Genomic DNA, 16,288 nt, shown 5'->3' with positions numbered 1-16,288 from the left:
TTACAGTCGACTCGGTGCCAAGTTCCAACTGCCACTTCCCAAAAAGACTTAAAAGAGGGATTTAACTAATTCTTTTTGGACAATTGTCGAATTGCTTAAGCCACTTTGTACTGCGATCTAATGATATTTTTTTTTATTTATAAGTGAAAGGTCTTAGGCTCGATTCTTGCCAAAGGCGAATTTGAACCACATTATTATGGCTAGCCCATTGTGAGGCTTGACTTACTCCATTACCTCGTAATATAGATAATATTGCTTGTTAAAAAAAAAAATTGTTGAATTACTTTAGTGGTTATAGTCTTTCCTTTCAGTCCACTGTATTTTAGATTTTTTTTTTAAATGTAATTTATTTTTCTCTATTTGTAAATAGGATGTCTAAATTCGACACTCGTGAATAACACATTTAATACCAAAATATAAACGGTTTTCACACCAAAGTGTAAGTATATCATTGTATTAAACACTGACGGTTTCCATATAGCCTAAACTTAACCAATCCAAACTAGTTACAGTTTGATTCTATTCGGATCTATATTACCTTTTTTTTTTTCTTCTTGAAACTAAAATCGCTTGATTTTGCCACTTAGTACTACGGTCTAATAGTATTCCTCTTCACTTGTAAGTGAGAGGAGATTCTCGCCAAAGGCAAATTTAAACTACATTATTGCTAATCCATTGTAAGGCTTAACCCATTTCCTCACCCCCTAATATCGTTTGTAAAAAAAAAAAAAAAACGGTTTGATTTTTATTAGTTTGGTTTGGTTTGGCTGATTTGAAAAGTTGGACCAGTTTAATACTTATCCCTAATATTATGCATTGTGTTTGTTTGGTTACATGCAATGCTCGATTATCCTAATCGTTACTCACTTTTATTCACAATCCCTGCCACTTAAGCAAATACCTATTAGACACATTTAGGGTTATGGAATGATGAGGGTTGGTGCGGTTGATTCCAATCAAGTGATCAATATGTTGAGGAGTTGGTTGATTGTTGTTGACATGTTCTTTTAGGGTGCTTTTGGAGACCTTGTAGGGTTTTGGACGTTGTTAGGGTATGTTTACTTAACAAAATCGAAAAAAAAAAAAGATGAAGAAATTGGGAAAATTTTTATCTTTTTTTTTTTTTTTTTGGACAAACAACAATATCAACACTAAGTGGAAGGAGAGTGGGCTTATTACAAGTGAAGAGGAATACCACTAGACTGCAGTACTAATAGAAAATTACGGCTTAATTTTCATGTATTGCATAATTTGGTATATAAGTACACAAAAATATCCTTCCTAATAAAAGACTCTAATATTTACATAATATTTACGTTCCTATTTCCCTAAAGATTACTCACGCCAATACTCATTCTCAAGTTAGAGCATAGATGTCACATGTGCCCAACTTGATAAGTGAGTCACCAAAAATCTTAATACACACAACATGAGTGAGAATATCTGTAAGTTGTTCTTCCGAGTTCACAAATGGTATTGACACAATCTTCTTCTCCAGCTTTTCCTTAATGAAGTGTCGATCAACATGATTCTTTGCGATCTCTCTTGCCGACTTATTGTCACAGTACAAATTCATTGCCTCTTTTTGTTTGAAACCAAGACCCCAATGCAACTTATGCAACCAAAGGACTTCACACACTCCATGTGCCATTCCTCTAAACTCAGCCTCCACAGAAGACCTAGACACCACCTTTTGTTTCTTACTCCTCCAAGTAACTAAATTTCCTCCAACGAAAGTAAAGTATCCAGATGTAGAACGTCTATTAGTCACATCACCTGCTCAATCAGCATCAGTAAACCCCTTAATTTTTTGATGACCGTGATTCTTATACAAAATTCTCTTCCCCGGAGCAGACTTTAAATATGCTAAAATTCAGATAACCGCAGCCATATGATCTACACTCAGTGAATGCATAAATTGACTCACCACACTCACTGCATAGGCTATATCTAGACGAGTGTGAGCTAAATAAATTACTCTCCCTACTAATCTCTAATATCTGCCTTTATTCACTGGTTCCTGACCCGGATAAATTCCCAAGTGATGTTTCTCCACAATAGGAGTATCCATAGGCTTACACCTAAGCATACTTGTTTCCTTTAACAAATCTAGAACATATTTTCGTTGAGACAAGAAAATACCTTTGGACAAACGAGCAACCTTGACTCCAAGAAAATATTTTAAATCACCCAAAATTTTCATCTCAAACTCGGCAGCAAGGTTTTTTTTTCCAATTTGACAATCTCATCTGAATCATCACCTATTATTATCATATCATCCACATAAATAATTATGGCTGTTACTTTACCGTTTCTCCATTTCACAAATAGCGTATGATCAAAATGACTTTGAGAATACCCATTTTTTCTCATGGCCTGAGTGAATCTTCCAAACCATGCACGAGGTGATTGCTTAAGTCCATTAAGCGACTTTTGCAATTGGCACACTCCAGTTTCCCCCCCAGCATCATACCCCGGAGGAAAATCCATATACACTTCCTCCTCTAGATGTCCATGAAGAAATCACTTTTTTACATCAAACTGTTTTAATGGCCAATCCAGATTTGCAGCTAATGAGATAAAAACTCATACCGTATTCATCTTGGCCACCGGAGAAAAAGTTTCCTGATAATCAACACCATACGTTTGAGTATATCCTTTTGCTACCAACCTTGCCTTGTACCTATCCAGTGATCCGTCAGCCTTGTATTTAACCATATAAACCCATCGGCACCCAACTGGTTTTTTTTCCCTTTGACAGTTCTACTACTTCCTATGTATTATTTTTCTATCTCTTCATCCATTGCTTTAGCCCATTTTTTATTCTTCAAAGTATCCTCCACTCGAGTTGGCATTTGAATTGCCTCCACATTGTTCACCTAAGCTTGATTTTCGGGTGAAAGATTTTTACATGACACATAATTGGCTATTGGATACTTCAATTTTCCTTTTGAAGAAAACCTGTCAGGAGGTACACCACGATTTTGCCTTGGTGGCAACTTATATGTGCTTATAACATTATTAGTTACATGAGCATCAATAGTACTTACCTCAGGGATATTCAGAGAATAAGTATTGGATGACGGCACTATTGAGCTAGAGAGAGGGGAAAGCAGGCTCCAGCAAGAGTCTCGGTAGTACTAGTATTAGGCTCGGCAGCAACCTGCTGTGGAGTTGTTTCTTTTTTGGTAAAAGTTAGCTGAATGCCAGCACGTTCTTCATTGACAAACAGCTATTGAACTCCTGCAGCAATCTCGGCATGAATGACCGAGGCTCTGCTGCACCAGTTTGCACAGGGTTTGTCACAGTTTACTCCCCTTGAAGCAATTTTCACATCATCCTGGACATCCAACCACCCAAAATCACCATCAAGAACACAAATACTAGCATTCTTCCCCTTGTGATCTGAAGGTGATGATACTGGAGCACAAAAATATTCCGATTCAGAAAATGTAACATCCATTGTCACATACATGTGTCGGGTTTCAGGGTGGTAGCAAAGATAACCTTTTTGTTGGGATGCAAATCCAATGAAGACACACCGAAGACCACTTGGATCCAATTTACTATGACAAATCTTGTGAATATGAACATACACTACACATCCAAACACACGAGGAGTTAGGGTATTGGTGGATACTACGAGAACATGTTCTATCAATACTTGAAGAGGTGTACGGAAGTCCACAACCCGAGATAGCATACTGTTAATCACATACACAACATAGGTAACAGCTTCAAGTCAAAAATGTTTAGGCACAAACGCACAAATAAGCAAGGTACAATCAATTTCCACAATATGACGATTCTTTCTCTCAACAACCCCATTTTGTTGTAGAGTATGTAGACATGTAGTTTGATGAATAATTCCATGATCTTGTAGAAACCGGGATAACTCAGAATTTATGTACTCTCCACCATTGTTAGAACGCAAAACTTTAATATCAAAGGAATACTGAGTTTTATTCATCTGATGAAACAGACGAAACACATCACAAACCTCACTTTTATTTTTCAACACATACAACCACGTTATACGAGTGCAATCATCCACGAAAGTAACAAACCACTTAATTCTCGAAGTAGTACTAACAAGGGAATGCCCCCACACACCAGAGTGTACTAGCTCAAATGGAGAAGATTTTCTATTCATACTTGGAGGGAATGAAGCACGATGACTTTTGGATAAAATACATGCTTCACATTTCAATTATGAGTCTTCAATACCACTGAACAAATCAGGTAATATATGTTTCAAATAACCAAACGATGCATGCCCTAAACGATGATGAAATAACAATACCTTATATAGATTACTATTACACGACGCACGAACCAAATTAGCTCTTCCAGGAACCACATCATCCACATAATATAGTCCCTCTCTCTTAGTGCCACGCTCAATGATTTCCTTTGTCTAAATATGCTGAAGCAAGCAAAATGAAGGATACATTAATACAACACAATCCAATTTTTCAGTGACTTGGGGTACAGACAAAAAGTGATGGGACAATGATGGAACCAATAAACAATTATGTAAGGGAAGAGAGGGTGTAAGAGACACTGTTCCTGTTCCAACAATAGCATCATTAGAACCATTAGCAGTTGCCACACACTTTCTATGAGGATCTTTCATGGACTGAAACAAAGTTCTATCATATGTCATATGATCCATTGCATCGGAATCTAAAATCCAACCTGTATTGGTCATTGTAATAACAATTGCACAACAGTCATTACACACTGCACATCACTGACAAAACAGCAAGTACGCACAATACTGATACATAACAAACTACGCAATTGTAGACAATCACGTGGCATAATACTGCAATTCCAGCAGTAGACAAACTGATCCATGGACATAAATAGCTAGAATAAATTGTAGCGTACGGTACAAGAGAACAATTCACACATTGCAAGCAGCCACGATTCCTTTTATTTATTTATTTTTTCCAAAATTTTTGCTGAACTTGTAGACAGAATCTGTACACTGATACACAGAACAACTGGTACACGGAATAACTGGTACATGGATAATGTTGCAAACAGAAGGATGAAATACTAGTACTTTACACGCATAGGAACAAAGGCACGATATTGGACAACAAGCCAACCGTAAAAGATAATTTTGATTACTGCCGCACTACAGACAATAGTAAAGCACGGCAGACAACCCTTTTACACAGGCTGAACTTGAAGTTGCTACAACGGAATACAAATACTATTGCCTAAGCCAAATTGTATACTATCCACAGGATTAAGTAAAAAAGGTACATTGACAATGGGTGCAAAGCAATCGTATACTAACAATTGCACAACAATTGTACACTATAAAACCCACGAGCGCAACAATACCATTGAACGAAATCAAGCTCTTGATGCCAAATAGAAATTTACAGCTTAATTTTCATGTATTTCATAATTTGGTATATATGTACATACATTCCTTGTTCTCCAAGGAAACAAAAAAAGACACAAAGAAATATCCTTCCTAATGAAGGACTCTAATATTTACATTCCTATTTCCCTAAAGATTACTCACACCAATAGTACTAAGTGATAAGAAATCAGAGAATTTGGATATTTGATTACGGATTTTAAGGGGAAACTTACGCTTTTTTGATTTCATATGCGTAAGTAAATATGGGGAAAAAAAATTAAAGAGTGCAATGATTCTCATACTCATATTTTAGTAAACACAGAAAACTTAAGAATAAAAATGATTCAAATTCCTATTCTTGCAAGTAAGCATGTTGTTAGCGTGAAACTTTTTTGGGTGTTTGAAGGATGTTGAGCAGCAAGGCCTTTGTTAATTAAATTGTTGAATAAAAATTCAATGGGTGTTGTGGCTTATTTTACCTAACAGGGGAGAAAGGGGGCGCACGGTACAGAGAGAAGGGGAGAGAGAGAGAGAGAGAGAGAGAGAGAGAGAAAGGAAAGAGATGTGTTTGTAGGGTTGTGTAGATGATGTGTTATTCCCCTTACGTCGTGCCTTTATTTATAGTAATAAGGGAGGGAAAAATCCTTCTCCTCCAAGGATTACAAGTCCTAATAGGGAAGAATAACTAGTAGCCAAAACCCTAAGGGAAAAATACTCCTAATCGTAGGGAAAAAGAGTACATTAAGATCAAGCAAGTATACTTCAGGATACTCCCCATGAGTTTGACATAATTCCAAAGAGAACTAACATTGTTATAACTCAGAAAGTTTATGCATACCTATTCCTTGAACAAGCTTTTGAAATGTCGCCTTTGGTAGTGATTTAGTGAAGAGGTAGACTAGATTATCTTGTGAACGGATTTGTGTAACTTCAATATTCTAATGCTGTTGCTATTGATATGAGAAGAAGAACTTCAACGCAATGTGCTTGGTGTTGTCTCATTTGATGTAACCCTTTTTGAGCTGTTCGATGCATGATGCGTTATCTTCATAGATCGTCGTCGGGACATCATCAACAATAAGGTAAAGATCGCAGGAGCTTCGAATATAGCCCACAATTGCTCTCCGCTAGAAGCATTCCCGAGTTGCTTCGTGTAAGGCGAGAATTTCAGCATGGTTGGACGAAGTGGCAACTAAGGTCTGTTTAGTTAACTTCCAAGAGATTGCGGTGTTTCCAACGGTAAAGACATAACCTATTTGAGAGCGCACCTTGTGCAGATCAGATAAGTATCTTGCATCGGCATAAACCAACAAGGCGAGAATCAACTTGAGATAAGGGGGCGCAACATCATTTGAGGATCTGTAAGGATAGAGTAAGCCTAGATCCCTAGTACCTTTAAGGTAACGGAAGATGTCTTTCACACCAGTCCAGTGTCTTGGTGTTACTGTATCTTGCCAAAAGATTGACAGCGAAGGAGATGTCAAGTTTAGTGCATTGAGCTAAGTACAACAAAGCGCCTATCGCATTTAGATAAGGAACTTCGGGCTCCAAAACCTCTTCATCATCATTCTTAGGATGGAAGGGATCTCGTTTTGCATCTAGTGATCGAACGACCATAGGAGTACCCAAAGGCTTTACTTTATCCTCGTTAAAACGGCGCAACACCTTTTGGGTGTAGTTCAATCGATGTACTAAGATTCCATCCTAACGATACTCTATCTTGAGACTGAGATAATATCGAGTCTTTCCTAGATCTTTCATCTCAAATTCCAACTTCAATTGCGTGGCATTTCTCGCGAGTTACTCAAAAGTTCCGATGAGGTTCATGTCGTCGATATAAACTGCTACAATAATAAAATTGGAATGTGACTTCTTAATGAACACGCAAGGGCATAGTTCGTTGTTCACATATCCTTGACTAGTCAAATACTCACTAAGATGGTTATACCACATTCTTCTAGATTGCTTCAAACCATATAGTGAACACCTCAGCCAAATTGAGAGTGCGTTATGAGGTTATGGAAATATTTGATCCAATCAATGTAAGTCATTCGAGAACTTTCATAAAAATTTTTGTATCAAGATCCCTATAGAGATACGCAGTTACTACGTCAATGTCTAAAAATCAGCTAAAAGTAGTTCATGATTAAGATTCTAATCTTTCATAAGGGTAATAGCCTCTTGAAAGTCAGAAACCTACATTTTGGTATTCTTCGGGTCATCTACTTACATAAAGTTTGATTCAAAATTTTTTATGACGAGAATGATATTCAGCTACAACCTTCCAGGGAGTACGACAAACACGGGATACACATTCATGGTGTTTGGTGCTTTGCCTTTATTCTTGAAGTTTGGGGGTCTTAGGAGTAAGGTTAGGGTGCTTCTGGGCTTGATTTCCTCCCTTAGATGGGTCTTGGCTCTATTAACCTTGATGGGGTGGCTTCTGGCCGCTTGTACCACTTCTATGTTGGTGTTTTGGGTGTTGGTTTGTGCTATAATGTGCTTTAGGCACAACAGTCGCCTCAGTAAGTCGAGCTTGATTATTTTCCATCAACAACTAATTCTTCTTTTCCGCGAGAAGTAAAACAGAGATCAAATTTGAAAATTTAGTGAACTTTTAAGCCCTATATGGTTGTTGTAGGACAATATTGGTAGCAGAGAAGGTCAAATAGGTATTCTCCAGGAGATCCTCTTCGGTCAAGTTCTCATTACAGAACTTGAGAAGTGATCGGATTCGACAAACTTTAGAATTTTATTCATTCACAGACTTAAAGTCTTGAAAGCACAGATGTTGCTAGTCATGTCTTGCTTCATATAAGAAAATATCATTTTGGTGATCGAAGCGATCAGCCAAAGAGACCTAAAGCGCTCGTGAATCTTCTTGAGCAAGGTACTTGGTTTATAGTGCATCATGAATGTTTCGGATAAAGATCGTGGCAGTGGCTTTCTCAGTTTTGCCAACCGGGGTGTCTGTCCCATCTTCAATGGTAGGATGCAAATTCGTTGCGGTGAAGTGGAGCTTCACATTTTGGACCCACTTGAGGTAGTTTTTTCTGGAGACCTCTAAAGCGGTCAAGTTGAGTTTGTTCAAATTCGACATGTCTCTATCAAAAAATTAATGGACATGAATATGGTTAGTGTAATGGAGAAAAAATCAATCCATTCACATAGGAGTAGAACATTCAGGTTCTAATAGACATTTATTGGTTTAAATTTACATGAAAAAACTTGGAGTTTTCAAGGGTGATGTTTTTAAGGAAAACTTCAGGTTTTCAAACAAGGGATGCTTCTAGAAACTTCGGGTTTTGAAAGAATTATGAACTTCAGATTCATATGTTCATGCAGACAAACACAAATATATATACAGAAATATGCAACAAGAAAATATGCAAATAGATCTTTAGGTCTCGAATTATAATTGAATTAATTATTTGGACTTCGGGCCAATATTAAAGTGTGGGTGAAAAATTATAAAACCCAAAAGTGCCTGCAAAAATAGGCAATTAAACTCGGGGCCTAAAAAATAATGGGTCAAAGCCCACGGGTAGGCTGAGCAGATTGAGACTGTGCGGTCCAGGCCCAAAAACATGGGCTGGGTTGATATGGGTAACATGCCTAAGAAAAGAGGCCCAAAAGGAGCTCTCATCTGGTGCACCAAGAAGCAAGCTAGGGCTGCAGGCTCTATCCGGAGGTATGCTTTGGTGTTTCACAGTGTACGCATATCAGGGGTACGCAATCCTATGTGTTGTGGCACAAGGGAACATCACAACCTTGGGGGGGCTGTGATCAGGTGTGTCACGATGCAAATGCATCGACTTACCAACTACAGGCTGGGATTTGGTGTGGTTCTGTGAACGAGGACACCATAGCCTTATATGTTGGTGTCACATGAATTGAATATGGGCTGCAATATGCAAGCCCAAAACCAATAATTGGTTTTAGCTTTGGGCTGAGAGGAACCAAGCCCTAATTGGGTTTAGGTTTGAACCAAAAACACCTCAGCCATAGCTGGGTGCGCTCATTGGGGAAGAAAATCAGAGCCACCGCTTAAGACGGCCGTGTTTTTGGACAAAAAAATCTCAAGGCGAGTTTGTGAATCAACGGGGATCACGAATATGAACGGAGGTAGGGAAATCTTAACGTTTCAACTAAAAACCCTAGAAATTCAAATCGGAATTTCGAAAAAAATCTGATGAGATTCGAAGGAATCTTTGGAAAAACTCGCGGGAGACGTTCATGAGGACGTTGAGACGATGACCCAATGTCAAGGTTGGGTTGCAGTCCCTTTTGCAATGGTAGAGACGCCATTAGAGGCGTCAGATTTTGTTGGGTTTCAAACCAGGAGCCCATGGATCCGGCATGTCGTCTTGCAGCTCGGCGTAGCTACATAAGCTACAAGCTGGTGCTAGTGGCTCGACGCGACGTGGCTGGAAGCGAACTGCTCGCGACATGGTGGTGACAGGATGGGTTTCTTGAAAAACCCTAACTTTAATTTTTTTCTTTCAAATTTCTAGATTATAATTCAATGCATATTCAACATATAATTCAATGCATGAACATATATTTGATGCAATTCATGGCAATATCAATTCACATAATTCAACAATTATGGATATAATGCATACACAATGTATGTAGAATCTAAAATTTGAAAAACGTAAAGTTGGGTCATGCATTATGGTGAATGCTCATGCTATTAGGGCTGCAAAAATAGCGAGATAAAAACTACTGTTTTGGAAGAACCTAATTGTGTGATGACATTGATGAACTGGTTTGATGCAAAAAACTTCCACGTCAGATTCCTAAGTGCAGCAGTATGAGTGAGCTGATAACGTCTTGTGGCTTATTTTATCTGATAGGGGAGAGAGGGGGCGCACGACATAGAAGGAGTAGGGAGAGAGATGTGTTTGTAGGGTTGTGTAGAGGATGTGTTATTCTTCCTACGCAATGCCTTTATTTATAGTAATAAGGGAGGGAAGAATCCTTCTCCTCCAAGGAATACAAGTTGTAATAGGGAAAAATAACAAGTATCAAATCTAATCTAGGATTTATACAATGACACTTAAATACAATATTTATAACAACGACAAAAAATTCAGATATATATAAGATCCTAAACATACTTGAAAATCTAAAATTATAGGGTGGTGCTATGCAACACAAACTTTTTTACCTTGCACACTTCTTGTTAATTCTTGTTTTTGGTTTCGATGGACGAAAATTGAAAAATGTGCGTAAAAAGTAAAAAGAAATCTGTGGACTGTGCACGAAATTAACTAACTTGGGCTGTTATTGGGCTGTGCCTTGGCGCCACTTAACTTAGGCCCATCCAACGCTCCCAGAAGTGCAGAAAACAACATTACGAAGTAGCGGCTCGAGTTAACGACTTTGTGAGGAGCCATTGATTCCCGACTCAAGGGCTCAACGCCGATCCTCTTCCTCCCTCCATCGTCAAACTGAACGATCCTCCGCCGCCTCCTCTGTCACCTCCGGACGGCCTCTCGTTCTCTCAACCTTCAGAGCCCCAACAATGCCTGTAAGTCTCTCTCTCTCTCTCTCTCTGTGATCATGGATCTAGATCTGTATCTCTTTGTTTATGAAAATTGTGAATCATGGAGGCTTAATCTTGTGCGGTGCAGTTAAGGAGATTGATAGAGGTGGAACCGCCGAGCCCGCTGAGATACATAATCGGAGCGGCGATCATGATGATCGGAGTGGTCTTACCCGTCGGTTACATGATGTTCCGTAACAAGCGCGTCCCTACTTCTTCTTCGTACTCCAAACAGACGTAGGTGTGCCTTTTTAAAATTTTTCGTTTTCATCATTTCCCACCCCTTTAATTTCCCATAGTGGTCAAATTGCCCCAGTAAGTTTTAAGTTTAGGAATTGTTCTGAATCTGATTTGGGAAATTTTCTCTTGGTATTTCAGAAACAAAGTTTTGATATAGAGACAGAGAGAGATTAGATTACAAGGATTTCGGATTTGATTTTTCGTGTTCAGAAGTTGAAAAGCTGCGAGGCACTGATGGATCCGTCACCGTCATTTACAAATGTAAATTCATTCAAACTTCAAATCTGTTATATGGATTACTTAAGCGAAATTCTGTACAATGAATGATATATGCATGTGATTTGATATAGTCTTGTACCTCTTGGTTTCGTTATTCAACTGGAATTGATGCTTGTTAATTATAATATATTTTTCCTTTTTTTTTTTTTTTGGGGTGGAATAATTTTGCCCATTTTCTTGATTCCTTTAAGCATTTAGATATTTCCGTAAGGTTGTATCGAAAACTTCTCGGTTATGTAGCGTGATTTGTGAGGAAAGATAGGAAGATTGATTATCTAATGAAGAAAATACATTTTGCTTTAGGTAGAGGCTGGATGGAGCGATAAACAGTCGCTTGTAGATGACCCTGATATGTTGGGATGAATCTAGTTGAGTTGAGTGTAATGATAGTGAATGTGCTTACCCACTATTAGTTTCACCAATACACTTGCTTGTGGTAATGCCCTCCGGTTTCGGTTTGATTGACTGGTGGACTGATTGATTATCCTGTATGTTCTAGTACCTAGTTATGTTGACTTATCCAGAAGAAATTTTCAGTGGTAGTGGCATTCAGCAATTCTAGTCTAGTTTTCGGTTCACTTTCATGTTATTCGTTTTGGTCTGACTGGTCGAAGCGTTTCGAACAAGTTGAATTGATGTGTAGCGTGATTTGTGAGGAAAGATAGGAAGAATATCTAATGAAGAAAATACATTTTGCTTTAGGCAAAGGCTGGATAGAGAGATAAATAGTCGCTTGTAGATGACCCCGATATGTTGGGATGAATCTAGTTGAGCTGAGTGTAAAGATAGTGAATGTGCTTACCCACTATTAGTTTCACCAATACGCTTGCTTGTGGTAATGTCCTCTGGTTTCGGTTTGATTTACTGGTGGACTGATTGAGTATCCTATATGTTCTAGTACCTCGTTATGTTGACTTATCCAGATGGAATTTTCGGTGTTAGGGGCATTCGGCAATTCTAGTCTAGTTTTTGGTTTGCTTTCATGTTCTTGGTTTTGGTCTGCTTTCATGTTCTTGGTTTTGGTCTCACTGGGCGCAGCATTCATTCGAACAAGTTGAATTGTCCTTGTGCAAAGATGCATATTATGGTGTTTATCGTTTTGAAGTTGTCTATTTCTGTGATGATGTTATTCTTTTTTGCTGTAAGTCGTGTGCTAATATGAATTGATAGTTTACTTAGTCGTAGTTAATCCAAATTATGAGGTGTTAGTATTTATGAACTTGAAGGTTTAAATCCGTTAACATGCGTGAGCTATGCAATTAAAGAAAGTTCTCTCTTCAATGGCAAAGATACTAAAGTGAAACCCTATATGCATGTGCTGTTCTTTGAATCCTGTTTAGAGTCTATATTACAGAATGTCTGCATGCATACACAGCTAGCATCTACTCTGAAAACTAGCTACTAATTGAATTCCAACGTGAGAAAATATAATCTTAATCAACCAATATGGTTCATTGATACATTCTGACCCGGATATTCAGTGAACATTGAACTTGATGTGTGCTGACCATCATCCGAAGAGGTGACGAAGCCATGATGTGCATGGAGCCATAACTAAAATTTTCAATTGAGAAAAGTGAGATAAGCCCAAAATAAACACCTGCAAGTTACCACATTTTTCAACACAACCCCGAAGGGCCATACTTGATAGGTCTTCGACCGTCTATTACATACACGATAATATGTTAAGAGCACGGTTGACTAATACCAATTCTACAGGTAAAACTGAGTAGATATCCTACTTGGTAAGAATATGCCAGAGCCTATGAAGGTGTGTCGACGTCGAATATGCTAATAACAATTGCTACTTATTCCAGTTGTTTAAGCGTTATTAGCATACAATCTCATACACTAGCCATAACTAGTGTAAGTTGAAATATAACTATGTAGTTATTGATTTATCTAGAAGTAATGACAAGTTGAGAGCATATAATCATACACTGGAAGCTGACAAGCTAAATATATAGCATACACGTGTAAGTTGGATGTCATGTCCGTAGTATGGATAAGTTGAATATATATCAGTGTAAGTTGGATGTCATGTCCCCGTATGGACAAACTGAATATATATAATGCACGTGTAAGTTGGATGTCATGACCTTATTATGGACAAGTTGGATATATAATACACGTGTAAGTTGATACTTTGTTTCAAATATCCAAGAAATGGTTAATATTTTCATTGAAATCTAAAAAAATTAAGGATTGATATAGAAAGGGAGGATGAAATGCAAACTTAACTCCATATTGGTGAGGTACAGGAAAATCAATGAATATCAGCGATATTTACAAACTCACTACTAAATTTTGCCGGAACCCATTGCAGATTTTGAACCTTTGAATTTTTATGGAGAAATTTCTATTTTATTTCGATTAAATCTGAATGAGTTGATATACTCACTCTATTGAAAATTTTCATAATTTTCGTTGAAGGCACTAATATGTTAGCGATATCGATATATCCATAGATATTTCCATAAATTTGTATATTGATACTTCCACTTAAGTCAATATTTTAAACACTGACTGGATATATATCATACACATGTAAGTTGGATGTCTTGTTCGTAGTATGGACAAGTTGAATATATATCATACACATGTAAGCTAAATGTCATGTCAGTAATATGAAAATGTCATGTCAGTAATATGAACAAGCTGAATATAAATCATACATGTGTAAGTTGAATGTCATGTCCGTAACATGGACCCGAATGAATGCCATGTTCACTAGCCATAAATAATGTAAGCTGAAACATACGATTACACACTCACACCTCCATACGTAACTGCAATCATAATTAGCTAAGCATGTTTGATACGTAAGACATTTCTGAAATAAAATCCATTCACACCTTCAGCTTACTCCCCCCTAAGAAGCTTATCCTTGTCAATCTAGTCTGTACCTAGATCAAAATGATGTGGTAGAAATTAACATACAAATTAAACCCTATAAATTATACAATCGTAGTATGAGTAAGTAGGGATCGTTCTATTCCGGGGATTAGAAGGGATGCTAATCAACACAAATTAAACTCAATAAACTGAAAACTAAGTTAAACTAATAACAAAACAATGACTGGGGGGATTTTGGACGAATTTAATTAAAACAAAAGTAAATGGCAACAAGTAAATTAAGTTGTGAATGAAATATGGATGAAAGGATAACTAGAGGATTCTTCTCTACACATGAATCATATGCATACAAATTGATTTCCAGTTATTCTTTGTATAAACCATGAACAACAATGCCCCAAATTATTTGTGAACAACACTAATTAACTCTCAAATTTTCTTAAGTTCATTGAATTGAACTCAACGACGCAACCAAATTATTCTTCTCAAGTTCTCTAACTATGAAAAGCATGATAGAGATACATCTCGAAGATCATTAAGTTCTGTGAAAATCATAAGCATTGACAAAGCATTCGTAAGTATGAAAAGCATGATAATCCTACCAAGGATTTACTTAACTCGATCATAATTTGTGACTTTTACTACTTGCAAATATAAGTTCATAACGATTAGGTGGAATTCCCTTATATTCTAGCATCAAATCCCTGCATGCAAACTAAGTATGTATCCTTAATAAACATACAAGAATAAGTTTTCTATAAAGCAGATAAGTAAATCGTATTCATGTTTTATGAAACAATAATTGGATGTAATCAATTTATATAGAACATATGATTATGGTTTCGAATTTACCTCTAACTAAAAAGAAACTTAGTTACAGATGTTCATCATAACTGAAAAACAATATTAAATAAACATTGAAACTTAAAACAAAGAGAGAAAGAACTCTGAAAATTCTAGCAACTTCAATGGATGAATGGTAGGAGTGGCACCCCTCAAACGTTGCAGGACACTTCATATATGTGACGGCACGTCCCAAGTTAATATATATTTTATCCTTGGAATGCGTGAAAATGACGATTTTGCCTTCGTGGGTCTTGTGACGTGGTGTACGTAGATAAATTGTGAATCATTTTTCTATTGACGAAATCAAATTATATTTGATGCCACGAGAATGCCGACGTGAATTAAGGGCCTTGTTAGGTTGTAGTGGAAAATTGGGTTTGTTTGGATTAAATTGTTAGCCTTAAATTTTATGGCCCAAATTAAGGCCCTATCTTTTTTATTATCACCCAACCCGGACCACACACACACACTTTCACCCTCACGTACCTGCACTCACCTTTTCTCTCGATTCTTCCCCGTCTGTATAGTCCGTACGCCCACACACCCAACTAGTCTCGTCGTGCACAGATCGAGCTAGTGGATACTACTTCTAAGTTCCTTGCAAGCTGAGGAACATAGTCATACCAGTAGTTTGGGGAAAAGACCTCAAGAACCCGAGAATCCTTAAACTTTGGCGAGGAGTTAAACTACTTCGACGGGATTGTGGGATCTACTTAAGGATTTAACACTCGTGGTAGTTCTCAAACAACTTCCCTAGTCTTTTAGAACAATTTTGGAGTAGTTTGGACGTCGAGATACACGGGTTTAGGAAGTTACAGATTTGGCCGGGCTGTCGAAGGATTTTTTGACCATGTTCCGTTGATTTTAGGCTTTTAAATAGGTAAGATCATGTTCTTCTAGTTGAGAGCTTCAATTTAGTACCAATTTCATGAAAGTTGGTGTTAAAACAACGAAGATATTAAGATTTAAAGTTTTTCCAGAAACCGGCTAGTGCAGAGGCGGCCAGCTACAAAATCTGGCGAACCATTGGAGAAGAAGAGGAATATTCCGTCAATTTTGACGGAATATGCTAACAGCGTAAAGTAACACTGTTAGTTTTTAGACAGAATATGCTGTTATTTAACAGAATATTC

At 37.5% G+C, this 16,288-nt stretch overlaps 1 protein-coding gene across 2 annotated transcripts; it reads left to right on the top strand.

Annotated features, from left to right (window-relative positions):
- The first annotated feature begins 10,780 nt into the window (after positions 1 to 10,780).
- On the top strand, positions 10,781 to 11,586 carry LOC137711557 (uncharacterized). 2 transcript variants are annotated; one of them, XM_068450809.1, is made up of 3 exons: positions 10,781 to 10,919; positions 11,023 to 11,171; positions 11,313 to 11,586. In XM_068450809.1, exons 1-3 carry the CDS (start codon positions 10,914 to 10,916, stop codon positions 11,329 to 11,331), a joined length of 174 nt encoding a protein of 57 aa, XP_068306910.1. In that variant the 5' UTR covers positions 10,781 to 10,913; the 3' UTR covers positions 11,332 to 11,586. The 2 variants fall into 2 exon arrangements, with proteins under 2 accessions (XP_068306910.1, XP_068306909.1); XM_068450808.1 differs by having other exon boundaries at positions 10,785 to 10,919; positions 11,023 to 11,175; positions 11,313 to 11,543.
- The last annotated feature ends 4,702 nt before the right edge of the window (positions 11,587 to 16,288 follow it).

Source organism: Pyrus communis, chromosome 12, assembly GCF_963583255.1.
Source record: "Pyrus communis chromosome 12, drPyrComm1.1, whole genome shotgun sequence".
NCBI lineage: Eukaryota > Viridiplantae > Streptophyta > Magnoliopsida > Rosales > Rosaceae > Pyrus > Pyrus communis.
This window is presented reverse-complemented; position numbering and strand designations above follow the sequence as displayed.